This window comes from Sander lucioperca, chromosome 21, assembly GCF_008315115.2.
Source record: "Sander lucioperca isolate FBNREF2018 chromosome 21, SLUC_FBN_1.2, whole genome shotgun sequence".
Classification (NCBI taxonomy): Eukaryota; Metazoa; Chordata; class Actinopteri; order Perciformes; family Percidae; genus Sander; species Sander lucioperca.
The window spans coordinates 6,305,796-6,318,475 of NC_050193.1; the positions used below are offsets into that span (position 1 = coordinate 6,305,796).

The window sequence follows — 12,680 nt, forward strand, 5'->3', positions numbered from 1 at the left end:
GATTTAAAAAGCAACCCCATCATTTCTTCTCAATGTTCTCATTTCCATTGTCCTTTACAGATTGATGATAAAAAAGGAGAATTTCTCCGTTTTATTTCTTATAAGTGACATTCTGATAGACCAAACATACGAGTTTCATGACAAATGTTGGCTACTGCAGTTTCTTGCCCATCAGGGGAAAGCACCATCAGCTCAAGGCTCAGCAGGTCAACATGAATAACAGCTAATCAAAACCTTTCACTCTGATGGCTGCTGAGAGGAAGAGTTCACCGCCTCTTGCCCCCCCCCCCCCAGCACCTCAGTATGAATGGTGCGGCACAGTAATGCAAAGGGTTTAGTATTGCCACACAGCCATTCACCTGGCTAGATGACTAAGCTCAGTTTGACCTGCCATTACCGTCAGGGTCTGCCCAACAGAAAATAAGAGCATAGCTGACATTTCAGTTTATTCTTTAGTTGTTTTTTTTTAATGAAATCTGAATGTCAACATTCTCTATATACAGTCTTATCCGAGTGAAACATTTCACTCACTTCTCAGTTTGACACATTCCTTCAGTTGTTTTTATTTCTCGAGTAGCCTGTTATCAGTCTTTATAGCTGCTGACTGAGATTGTTATTAAATTATTCATTTAAGCAGCACAATGATCCACTCAGCGATAACTTGTTTAACATTCATCCAGGTCACATGCACAACAATACCACTCACAGAACCTACCGAGCCACCCATGGTGTATGAACGGTAACATTTTGTAACTGAAGCATACAAGAAAAGTCAGACTATTAGGTTATTAATTATTAGGCATCACACACAAGTTTTTAGCAACTATTTTTTTTTTTCTCCATATTGGGCAATAAAAGAAAGTCTTGCAAAAGTTTACAAGCAGGATTTTTTTATTAGCAAATGTTTTGATGCATCCTCCCTCGTTTACTTCATGCTCTCTTTCTGCTGCACCCATTCCTCAAGATCCTTCTGCAAGTACTCAGAAGCATTAGTTTCACGGTTGGTTGCCAGGCCAATAAAGCAAAATATCAGCTGGCTGAACGTGCTGTCATCACTTACATAATCAGGCTAAAATTATGTTCATTAACTGCGGGCCTCATTAGTTGGCCTATAACATTTTTTTTTTGCATTACAAAAACAACTAATGCTTTTGTTACTTTTATGCCAGCAGCAGAGGTTCAACTTTACCCTATTAAAAGAGGACATGATAAAAAGACTACGCAAATAAAAGGCAATTTAAAATCATTCTGCTCTCAAGCACATGTTGATTTATTTTGCGTTTTACCATTGATTGTAATTTTACATTTTCAAGTTTTGAAAAGGTTCTCTGAATTTAGCACATCGACAATTTAAGTCTTTTTGCATCCTGGGTTTCAAGTCAAATAAAATCATGCAAATAGGTTAACAGGGCCACTTAACTCAAGAAACAAAGTTTTGGGTAAAAATACAGAAATATTTTCATGTTAACCCCCCAAAAATGTCAAATATATAGATAGCACAGAGCTAAAGTCTAAAGCTAGAGTTTCTTTAAATGACGAGTTAACAACAATGTGTTAAATAACATTTACTTGCTCACATCACACAGAGACAACCATGGCGGTACAGATGAGAAGATGGCAGTTAGAATCAAAATCGATCAAAATGAATGATCATCATACAGTACGGCTGCATCTCTTGGTCCATACACAACATGAGCGGACCGCTGTGGCGCCACTCTTGGTCACACCAGCTGTCAAGCATACAGGCAAACAACAATAACACGAGGAGCAGCAAATTCATTCAAAACACCAGACCAGAGGCAGGTTTGATTAAAGAAAACAAAAAAGATTAAAGAAAACAAAACAAAAAAATTGGACTCAGGAAAATGATCAAGCTTAACTATTTACACAGCAAATAACACAGAAATGGTAAATGTAGATGGAAGCCAACACAGGGCAGGATGATGTCACAGAAAACACTGTTAAGGCTCAAGTGTAGCTGCATTTCCTAGCAGAAGTCAGAGGTAATGGGTTTTCACAATCAAACTGTCAACCAGATAATTATAAAAAAGAAAAAGAAAAACAAGGACAGTCATGTCACTGACCAATCACCTGCCACTAGCTTCCATTAGTACCTCCCCAGACTCGAGAGATGGCACACATCTCATGTCCACTGCCCCATCCACCCACCTAACTCAACCATCGAGGTGTGGTGTTTGGACTTTTAAGACATTCAAAATTTAAACTTAGCAAAACATAACACTCACATAAACACAGAAAATATTCAACTCCTGGACATATGTGTGAGAGTAGACTTGAAAATGGCATCTTATAGGAGGTGAGAACAGATTTGGATCGTGACCTCCCAAGTGCATCACTCAACCAGTGCAGAGAACAGACTCCGTAAACAAGTTGGAGGGTGTGAATCAATAGACAAACAACGTGGAAAAGTTAAAGGCTCGAGAAAATATGCCAGAATGGTAAAAAGCTTCACCGTCAAAATACACAGGCAGGTACATACAGCTGTCATTGGTGGATGGAAAGCTGCATGTTACCCAATGAGGAGAGGCCTGAATGTGGAAATAGTCATACAGCAAAATATACAACCCTGTGGAAACAAAAAAAACACCCATCTCATTACACAAACTACTGAACTTTTTACATGGAATTTAGGAAGGCGATTTAAAAACTAGAGCCTTTCAAGTAAAGCTTGTCTTAATACTATGCAAGTCCCTTTACCTGAAATTGTGGACAGCATCACTTTAGCGGGATGTCAAACATTATAAAAAGCAGCCTATTGCTGCCATTGAAAACTGGCCAAACTATCTGTAGCTCTGCTGATACACCACACTCAACACAGGAATTAAAAAAAAAAAAAAAAAAATGCTTAAAAGAAAGTACTTCCGTTTGCTAATTAACCATTTTTTTTCTCACTGTACAAGTTTTTCAACAGGAAATTAAAAGTCAAAATAAAAATGAGGAAAAAGTAAAAACTTAAATTACCAACACACTAAAATCATATATACACACACACACACAACAGAAAAAAAATACCAAGAATTTCCATGGAGTGACACAACTGTCCAGATAGCAACAGGCTGCACTCCCCCAGCGCCCTCCAGGGGTCACTCACAGGAGTACACAGGAGACAAGTCTAAGGACCACCACGTCATAAAGTTCATTGGAAGAAACCCAGAGGAAATGCCATTGTGTCCTGACTGTTAAATGGCTACTCCTACAGCAAAAAGCCATTCAGCTGTAGTTAGAATATACGCTTTCGCTTAAGGTAGGAGTCTGCATAATGGCCACCAAGGCCCTGGGAGTGCTGGCCCACGTAGCTGCCCTCAGGGCTCGGCTCTGGAGATGGGATCAACCGGGAGAACACACGCTTGTGGCTACCAATGGGAGTCTACAATTGGTTAAAAAAAACAAAAACAAAGTGTTTACAAAATTAAAATATCTTTACATGAATCTAGCATATTATTAGCAAATATAAATCAGCCTATTTGTGAGGAAAAAAAAACAGATGATAGGCGTACTAGCCTATAGGTTTAGTTAAGTTAATAAGGATTCACTGTGCAATGTATCTTTAACATTACTGATTAAATCATGCCAACAAATATTTCAATAGCTAAGTATTCTATGCACTAAAAAGGTAAAGGCTTTAGGACGCCCTACACGTTACTGTAGGCCCAGTTTAATATGCAACTTAATGTTTTACAATATATGTAGTAGGGGTCCCTGCTCCGTCGCACTCAGGTAAGGGGTCCTTGGCTTAAAAAACGTTGAAGACCCCGGGTCTAAAAGTCCAATTATACAACAAGTAGATCCGACCGGACAATCTGGTCAACTAGACATTTCAAAACAGGCTCAAATCAGCATGACAGCACACCCAGAGCCATTTGAGCACACCTGGCGCATCACAAATATTATTTTGCCATTTTCATGGCAACATTGTAACTTCCAGGGCTGAATCAAAAAAAAAAAAAATAAATAACGTTCGCCTACAATATTGATACAACGGATCGTTTTGTTAATTTGATTAATATGGCGGACTTAGTTTTGATGAATGGTTGGAAGAGGATGAGAAGTGAATCATAAGATGAAACAACATTTTTACAACACTCTGGAGTTAACCGTTACTGGAATTGTTTGGATGCCGCTGACCCGGCAATAATGAAGTTTGGATGTATAGTAGCTAAATCTGTAACTGTTGTATAATCGCAATATTACACTCAAGGGTTTTATAGGACCGAGGCACATAGTGTTGTTAAATCAAACCCTCTGGTGTAATACTGGTTTTAAAAAATATATATATATATATATATATATATATATATATATATATATTATATATATATATATATATATATATATATATATATATATTATATATATATATATATATATATATATATATATATATATATATATATATATATATTATATATATATATATATATATATATATATATATATATATATATATATAAAAAACATGTCTAAATTACCTTCACAGCATCCCCCAGGCCTGGGGGGTAGTTGGTGGTGTGGCTCACAGGAGGCATTCCCACAGCCTGAGGACAAACAACCAACTTTCAGTGACCTAGACTTCTGAGGCTCATGCACACACAGCATAACATTAATTACTGCACATGGGATTATTCGTGGAACCTAATCTAACAGTTTGAAAGCAAACCAAAGCTTACTTTAAAAAACAAAGTCCAAAGTGTGAGGCTTACCCTGTTGAGAAGGGTGGTGGGGAGGCTACCGTTACTGGGGGCCTCAGGCCCTGAGCTGAAGTATGAGGACATGGGTTCGCTGGGAGGATAACTGTAGTGTGAAAAACGCTCACTGTAGTCGGGGTGACGAGAGAGCTGCAGAAACAAACTGTTAGTATAGTAATCTAACATTGAAACCATGCTCGCACAGTCTTGAAACGGTTGACTGTACACTACCTGCTGCTGACCAAATCCTGCCAAGGCTCCAGCATCAAGGTTCTCCTGCTGTTCATACAAGTGGGCCAGAGGATCCTGAGGAGAAACACCAGATGGGCATCAGACCCGATCACATCATATATGCTACTAAAAGAGCAGCAATCAGCTGCTCCACTGTAAATGTCATCAGGTCACCATGACATCTAGGAAAGCTGCATCCATTTCTGTCAAACTTTCTAAAATAGGTCTTTTCATTAACAGAGTAGTGGAAACCTGGTGGTTACCTGGTGTAGAGGAGGATATTCTGGGCTGTAGGAATCCTGGTAGCGCAGGTTGTAATTTGGCTGAAAGCTCTGGTGTGTGTGCTGGTTGGACACATTACTTAGTGTAGGCCTCTTCCTATAGGGGTGAGGTCTGCAGCTTCCTCCTGGAGTAGGGGAGGATGGACAGACATTACATGCTGGAATATATTTTAGCATCAGGGTTCTCCAAGATACATTTAAGACCTTTTTAATACCACTTATAATGAACGGCAATGCCAAATCACAGCCATAAGTAAAAGTAAGAAGGATATAATGGAAAGTCAGTGTGGATTGTAAGCCCCTAGAAAAATCATAATTTACCCTCGCAGGTTCACAGGCTGCACTATAGACAATGCAATTTCTTCAGTATTGCTAGAAGTAACCACAGTGGTGTTTTTTAAGCATTGCTGTTTAAGAGCTATACTGTGAACAGAACTGTGCTATAGGCGCCTGCTGCTGGCGGGCTGTTTCTCGCTCTTCATATGGGAGTCCAAAAGACATAAGTCCCATTGTGAAAGATTTTCGGCACAAACCACATTGGGCCTCACGGTTATTGCCTGGAATAGGCTTAACCCACTCATATTGTGGATTCTGCTGACACTTTTAATGGGCATATGTAGGTTTTAACCCTGAGGGAAGGAGCTACATGAGTGAAATGTAACGTAACACACAAACATTGTATAGTTATGACGTTACGGTATTTATTTAATATAATTGTTTTTCTTGTCCTTTAATGAAAGGACCAGGAAGAAAGAAAAAAAAAGCAAACAAAATTTATTTAATCCTTTTTTTTTTTTTTAAATACCTTATTTTGAGAATATTAAATTCAATGCATTAATACTTTTAAGACCCTGTGGGTATTTAGCCAAGTTGATGCAGCAAATAAGAAGAGAATGCAAAGCAGGAAAATCAGAACCCCACAGTGCAAAAAAAGCACCTCACCTGAGGGGAAAACATTGCTGACACCGAGGAAGGCACTCTGGGGATGGTTCACATCTTTGGGAGGATCTCCTAGTATGGATACCTGAAAAGGAGGGTAAAAAAGGTAATTTTTTACCATTTACACTTTGATAGAAAGCTGGACAAGAATACAAGAGGCAGAAAACATTAATGAAATTACTTGGGACCTCACCCCTTGAGCTGTGAGGCCATCTGCCCCCATCATGCCACCCATCAGGGGCATTGAGATGCCCTGCAGAGTGGGAGAGGAAGTCTGGGGGAAGGTACACGCTGCTGTGGGGGACTCCTGCTCTCTTGCTAGGGCTCTGCCAAGTGGCATTTGCTTTAGGGGGGCCAGAGGATCCGTCTGTAGACCAAGACCTGGGACACCACCACCTAGGGGAATTAAATAAGAGGAATGGTTGTAAATTAAAATTATTGTAATCGTCAATGAATGTAAACATACATGTTATATTTTAGAGCTATAGGATTCTACTACATAACATTAAGATGTATGTTGCATTGTGACAATATAATGGCCAAGGTAAAGAAGAAAAACCATGATTAACAGGCAAAGAGGAATACAGATGTTTAGCATCATAACCAAAGGAAAAAAAAAAAACATGCAGTTTGTGGCTCAAGGAGCTACGGCTGGAGTCGGCGGATGCCATACCTTGGGGCAGGTCTCCGAGCAGATGGACTCCCTGCTGGACAGGCAAAGAAGCCAGAGGATTCTCCCCAATGAGTCCTGCCTGCTGGCCAAATGAGAGAGCAGAGTTCAGTGTCACTAGAGGGTCACACAGCCTGGCTGCAACACTTGAGCGGTGGAAAAACTGCTGCACTACACAAGCAAACTTAATCTGCACCAAGGCTTACTCACCACACATGAAATTATGTCCTTGCAGAGTGGGTATTTACACTTTTAGTACACAATGGAGCACACCTACCACATCACTCAGCACCACTCAAAAGTACACCCCACACAGAAAAAAACAAACCTGTTTCCTAGCAAGTTTCTATCACCAAATAAAAAAAAAACAGAATCCATCTAGCTTCACCACCACCTCACACACGGATAGCCAAACACAAACACCATTATCACTCACACAAGGCACTAGAGGGTTTTCTTTATTGTGCAGCACCTGAGCCCAGAGAAGATGATTTCCCAGAAAGGCTTGCTAATAGTAAAGAGGGAAAGAGCAGAGAGTGGGGGGGGGGAAATGGGTGTATGAGTAGGAGAGGATGAGCCAAAAACAGGCTGAGCAGCAAGGAGGCACATGTCAAGAGAAAAGGCAGAAAGGTAGCAGTACCTGCTGTGCCTTGGCCTGGTTCTGAAGGAGCAGCTGGAGCAGAGCGGCGGAGAGAGCGGGGTTGGCCAGCAGGGGCATTGTAGGGGCTGCCCCAAGGAGGCCTGCACACAAAGAGGACATCAGGATCCACAGCACCAAAACAAAACTAACTACGAATTAAGGAATTGATTAAGAGCTAGCGAGAACTCCTCACCTTGCTTGGGTCCCTGTGACAGTGGGTTGAGCAGCATCTTCAGGGTGGCGGGGTTATTGAGGCCTGTAAGTATCTGCATGGCTGTGGGATCAGGGAGGAGACCTTTACCCCTATTCACAGCCTTGAAGGGAGGGGCCACAAGTCAGGCAATCCGCACAAAAGCAAAGAAAACCATCGACATTTAAATACAGTGCATTAATCTGACTTAAATACCATGGTTTGGGCAGCAATCAGAGCAGCCAACATGCTTCTTCCAGGAGGGCCAGGGGCACAGAAGGACACCCTGATGTGTGTCCCGCCCAGCAGTCTGCCATCAGTGAGTCGCTGTGCCTCCTCAGACATCTCAGCTGAGGCAAACTCCAACATCGCAAACCGCCGGAAACTTCCATCTTGTCCCTGAGCCAACTGTAGAGAGGGGCGGGATCAGTTTTTTCACAAGACACACAATTGGCCGAAAGTTCTGCTGCTAATAAATACAGTAACAAGGTATGAGCTGACTGGCTATTTTTTCTTACATACTGCACGTTCAGCACATACGAGTGCATCATCTATCTAAAAGCACATTTATTTTGAAAATGTCCTGTAAAACCAATGAAATGTACCAGAATCACTGCTCAAACAAGAAAAAAAAATGTCTGGGTTATGTTAATTGATAATGGTGTGACTCCCATAACAGCCCCTCATTTAAGCCTCAGCTGATTTAGTGTTCCTCCAAGTCCGAGAAACTTAATATGTTAGATGCAGCAAGAAAAATGACCATAACTGATTAACAGATATTAGAACATAAATTCTTAATTGTGACTCATTTGCAGTGGATGAGTATTTAAATCATCCACTATTTTATTTCCTGTGAGAAAAGTTTGATGTAGCCTCATGAATTAATATCACCAGGTTTCAATAGTTCATAACCAGGTTAGTTGTAATCTTGCTATTAAAATATAAAAAATAAAAAAAAAACAGTACTGGGAAACTAAACTGATCCCATGATCCTTAAATCATCACTACATTTACTACAATCCTAAAAAACTCTAGAACCAGCAGAAAAGTACAACTATGCACGCCGTGCTAAAAAGGACACCCCCTCTCTCGTTCCAGAAAAGCCTGCTGAATGACACCACCTGGGGGAGTCAGGTGGTCATCGCCATAGAAACCAGCAATGCTCATTGCTATAGAAACTTTGAGTTGCCACAGGAAAACTGGGATAAAAGGTTAAAAAATAAATTAAAAGATCAAATATGGAATACAATTTTACAAAAAGTGTTCCTGTCATCTGGAATCCTTCACAACATTAATTATTCTTGGCATAAAATACAATCTGGATAATGTACACTTCTGAAATCCTATTGATTTGTAGCAGTATGCAGCACAAGTAGCAGTGCGTTTGTGTGTGGTGAATTTGACCTGGCAGAAGACTGGCGCATGGGTGTCAGTCAGGGCGTTGCGGAGGTCTTGGGCTGTCAGCAGGTTTGGGGGCAGGCGGTCCACGCACAGGCATTTAGAGTGCAGGAGTGGATACGTGAGGGAGCCCACTTCAGTCCAGTGGACATACAGCATGCGGGAGCCCAGCTGCTTGCCTAATAGCTCCGACTTGGCCCTGGCAGCCGAGTCCTTCTTCATGTACTCCACAAAGCCATAGCCCTTGGAATGCCCTGTTACGGCGCTGTACACCAGAAAGCAGCGCTCCAAGTTACCAAAGGGCCGCACCAACTCCTCAAACTGCTGCTGGGTAAAAGCGCGGGGCAAGTTGGCGATGCACAGCAGAGAGTCTGTTGGCTGCAGCTGCACTGAGATCTCCCTGTCACGTAGCACATGCTGGTGGAAGTCTTTGATGGCACACTGGGCCTGTTCCCCATTCAGCAGTGTCACAAATGCTGAGGGTGATGGGGGACAGAGAGAGGAAGGGAGACAAACAATTCACTGTTAAGTGAGGGAGTGACATTTGCTCAGTTAGCATTAAGAGAAATATTTTTTTATACACAGCAGGGGCAAACCTGGTTAGTGACACCATTTCTCTTTTAGCATGTCTGATAAAAGGCAACACTGGTAGCACAATATCACCATACATCCAGCTTTCATGTCACTGCAACATTTCCCTATTGAGACTACAATGGGTGTCATCATGGTTGACAAGAACCAAAGGCATTTTATCTGACTGAGCATCATGTTGATAGCTAAAAAGTCACATCCAGACCTGCATTACCTTTAATGTTATTGGCACTTTTAGAATATCTACCAATGTGGCAGACTCTTGTAGAGCCCCACAGTTTGCAGCTCCATGTCAACCAAACAACCTGTTACCCATATTTTGAAGGGGAGCATAAAAGATTGCAGTTATTTATAACTGCAACACACATAATATATCTATTTATCTATCTATATTTAATCTTTGTACCAGCCAAATAGATTATGTACAAAAACAATTCTTAATGTTACTCATCTGCCACAACAATTTGGTAGATGCCAGACATACCCTGAATTTACCATCTGGCTGATGCAATTTTCTGGCCATTATTATCAGCCACTAAGCCGCTGTTTGTTTTGTTTTAGTCAGTTCTTGCTGACTAATCGACTTTGATACTTCCAATTGTAAGCTGATCTTTCATGCACTTAGACCATCTTTAAAAAAGCAATTCCCCTGATTTGAGATGCAGGTTACATTTTGGGGCATACATTTTGATTCTCCCCCAACTAAGAATAATTTAACACTAATTTTGTTGTGTTTTAAATTGCAGAAACTGGTTGTCTTGATGCATACAAATTGATGACTTTGTGTTGAGACACTGTGACAAGCAAGTTCCACCGTTTGTCAACAAAATAGATCGGTAACTGACAATATGCATGACAGTCATAAGAACAGCACAAGTATTGAATTACATGTGCTATGTAAATAAAGTTTTGCATGCATGGTTGCTAGCTCTATTTTGGAACATATTGGCATTGTTTCTTCAATTTCCAATTTTGTAAAGCCATTTTGTCCACAGTAGATTAGAACTCACTTGGGGAAAAATACTCACTGGAAAAATGTTAGCTAGCCAGATGACCTTTCTTGCTAGCAAACTAACTAGTAGCTTGCCATCTCTGCTAGTGCTGCCAAGAGTTAGCTCACTGTTGTGTACTATACAGACTACAGTCACACCTCGAATACATACCAGCACAAGTTAAGAACCTTTTCCTTTTTATGAACAAAGCCCTTCAAATTGTGAAGAAATGTGTCCTTAAAGATTTTAGCAAATAGTGAACTGCTCTAAATGCAGACAACCCTTGTTGTTTATGCAAGTATAAAGATTATCTGTGATAGATCATTTACTCCTGTAAACTGAACATGCAATGCCTAACATGGACAAGCAGATAGACCAACCTGTGCCCTTGTATTTGTCAACAAAGCAGTACTTCAAGTCATAGTTGCCCAACAGCTCATGAACCTCCTGTAAATAAGAAAAGAATCATTACATCCAGACATTTACATGACTACAACTTTTCCCAGGTTCTCACACATAACATGTTTGACTTTCTAAGTTGTAGCTTTTGGCCATCATATAGTAGATTGATTAAATGTAGATGTTGGTCATCACATAATTAACTAATTCATGTCCTCTGGTAAACTAGTAACAAGTTGCACCTGTGACGAGGTGATATGTTAATAACCTGAGTCATTGTTATAGGAGAAATTGTTCTGTGCTGCTTTTGACCATTCACAAACGAATGGCGATGCTGTCTAGCATTTTCTGAAATGTTTTGTCTCCACACCTTCCACCTTTTGTTATATTGCAACTCACATCTCGAACTCCCACAACCCCCCCCCCCTGTGAACAATGGTACCGCCCGCAGGCCCACCGCTCCCCACGAGTCAGGCACGTTCCAAAAAAAAAATGTGGCATCATGAGTAAATCACTGGCTGGTCGATGCAACCATACCCCAGCTTTAACAACAGATGGGCTGATGAAAAAGTCCCAGCGCACCTGTAACTCCCATAAAGGGAAGTATTAATCACCGAAAATGTGGCTTGAAAGCTTGAATAGTGAAAGAAAAAAATCTGGAATATCAAATGTTTTCAAATGGTTACCTACGAGGCCAGAATGCCTGGCAGGTCATACAGGCCACAGATGACAATAATTGACAGTTATCTGACCACCTGGCAGTTGTCCTAACAACGCCAAACGAATTAAAACAACACTAATGGTATTCGGTGGCTGCCAATTAGCTAACTGTGTGTTCCCTTTTAAATAAAACCAGTTAGATTCAATAAAGCAAAATATCGCATCAATCAAACTCAAAGACAGCTAACGAGTTAAATGGCTAGCAGGCTAACATAGGTAGCATGGCAAAGCATATTGGAGCTAGGCTAACGTTAGCCAAATGACCCCGTCAATTAATCAATAATCCAATAGTTTGAACCTCCAAATTTGTTAGTACTTTTTATTCATACCTGATTGCTAACGTCGGAGGGTAGATTTTTTATGATGATTTTTCTACGGTTGTAAAACTCCCGGCGAGTTCTCTCTAAGCGGCTCTCAATCTCTTCGGGGCTCAGTGATGTCAAGTCCTCGTCGACCCTCCGCTGACACTCGCGTTCCGAGGTTGAGTCCTCTTCGCCGCGTTCGAGTTCGGGATACCGGCCCGGTTCTCCGGACATCCAGTTTTCGTGATCCGCAGCGAGGTCGTCATTTTCGTGATGTGGACGAGGGGCGAAACTGAGCCCTGTGTCTGTGCTTTCATCCCTGGCAGCTGTGCTAACAGACACGACGGCCGCCATCACTCAGTTTGGTGGAAGTTTTATCGGTCTGCAAACTCACCCCGAGGTCCCCGATTTGAGCAGTTTAAACAATACACACATGGCCTCAGCGCCGCTTCTCATTGGACGATAGAGGACGCATTCTCCATGACTACAACGTAATCGAGGGCGGGGGCGGGGCCACGTTTGCTCCTTGTTTTCTGTTCAAAACTAGATGATTGCTGGATTGCTAGATAGGGATTCCCCTTAAATTGGAATTACACCGATTTCTGCCCAGTAAAAACAAAC

The 12,680-nt window shown here is 41.3% G+C and overlaps 1 protein-coding gene across 10 annotated transcripts; it reads right to left on the reverse strand.

Moving 5' to 3' along the window:
* Window positions 1–1,550: 1,550 nt before the first annotated feature.
* Window positions 1,551–12,504, reverse strand: raver1 (ribonucleoprotein, PTB-binding 1). 10 transcript variants are annotated; one of them, XM_031312814.2, is made up of 15 exons: window positions 12,087–12,503; window positions 11,019–11,085; window positions 9,062–9,531; window positions 7,874–8,065; window positions 7,661–7,781; window positions 7,468–7,568; window positions 7,264–7,335; window positions 6,831–6,909; window positions 6,351–6,553; window positions 6,161–6,242; window positions 5,201–5,343; window positions 4,938–5,012; window positions 4,722–4,856; window positions 4,491–4,556; window positions 1,551–3,388 (listed from the first exon to the last, which is right to left on the reverse strand). In XM_031312814.2, the coding sequence occupies exons 1-15, from the start codon at window positions 12,411–12,413 to the stop codon at window positions 3,242–3,244; spliced, it is 2,280 nt and encodes a 759-aa protein (XP_031168674.1). In that variant the 5' UTR covers window positions 12,414–12,503; the 3' UTR covers window positions 1,551–3,241. The 10 variants fall into 10 exon arrangements, 7 of the variants coding, with proteins under 7 accessions (XP_031168674.1, XP_031168673.1, XP_031168672.1 ...); XM_031312813.2 differs by having other exon boundaries at window positions 4,722–4,859; XM_031312812.2 differs by having other exon boundaries at window positions 6,831–6,912.
* Between the last annotated feature and the right edge of the window lie 176 nt (window positions 12,505–12,680).

What these genes read in the sequence shown, in the direction of transcription:
- raver1 (XM_031312811.2), bottom strand. Translation starts at nt 12,413, where the DNA reads ATGGCGGCCGTCGTGTCTGTTAGCACAGCTGCCAGGGATGAAAGCACA. An exon ending in GTCACAGGGACCCAAGCAAG is followed by an intron (nt 7,569 to 7,660) that starts GTGAGGAGTTCT and finishes CTTTGTGTGCAG; the next exon opens with GCCTCCTTGGGGCAGCCCCT. An exon ending in AAAACCCTCTAGTGCCTTGT is followed by an intron (nt 6,913 to 7,263) that starts GTGAGTGATAAT and finishes TCATTTGGCCAG; the next exon opens with CAGGCAGGACTCATTGGGGA.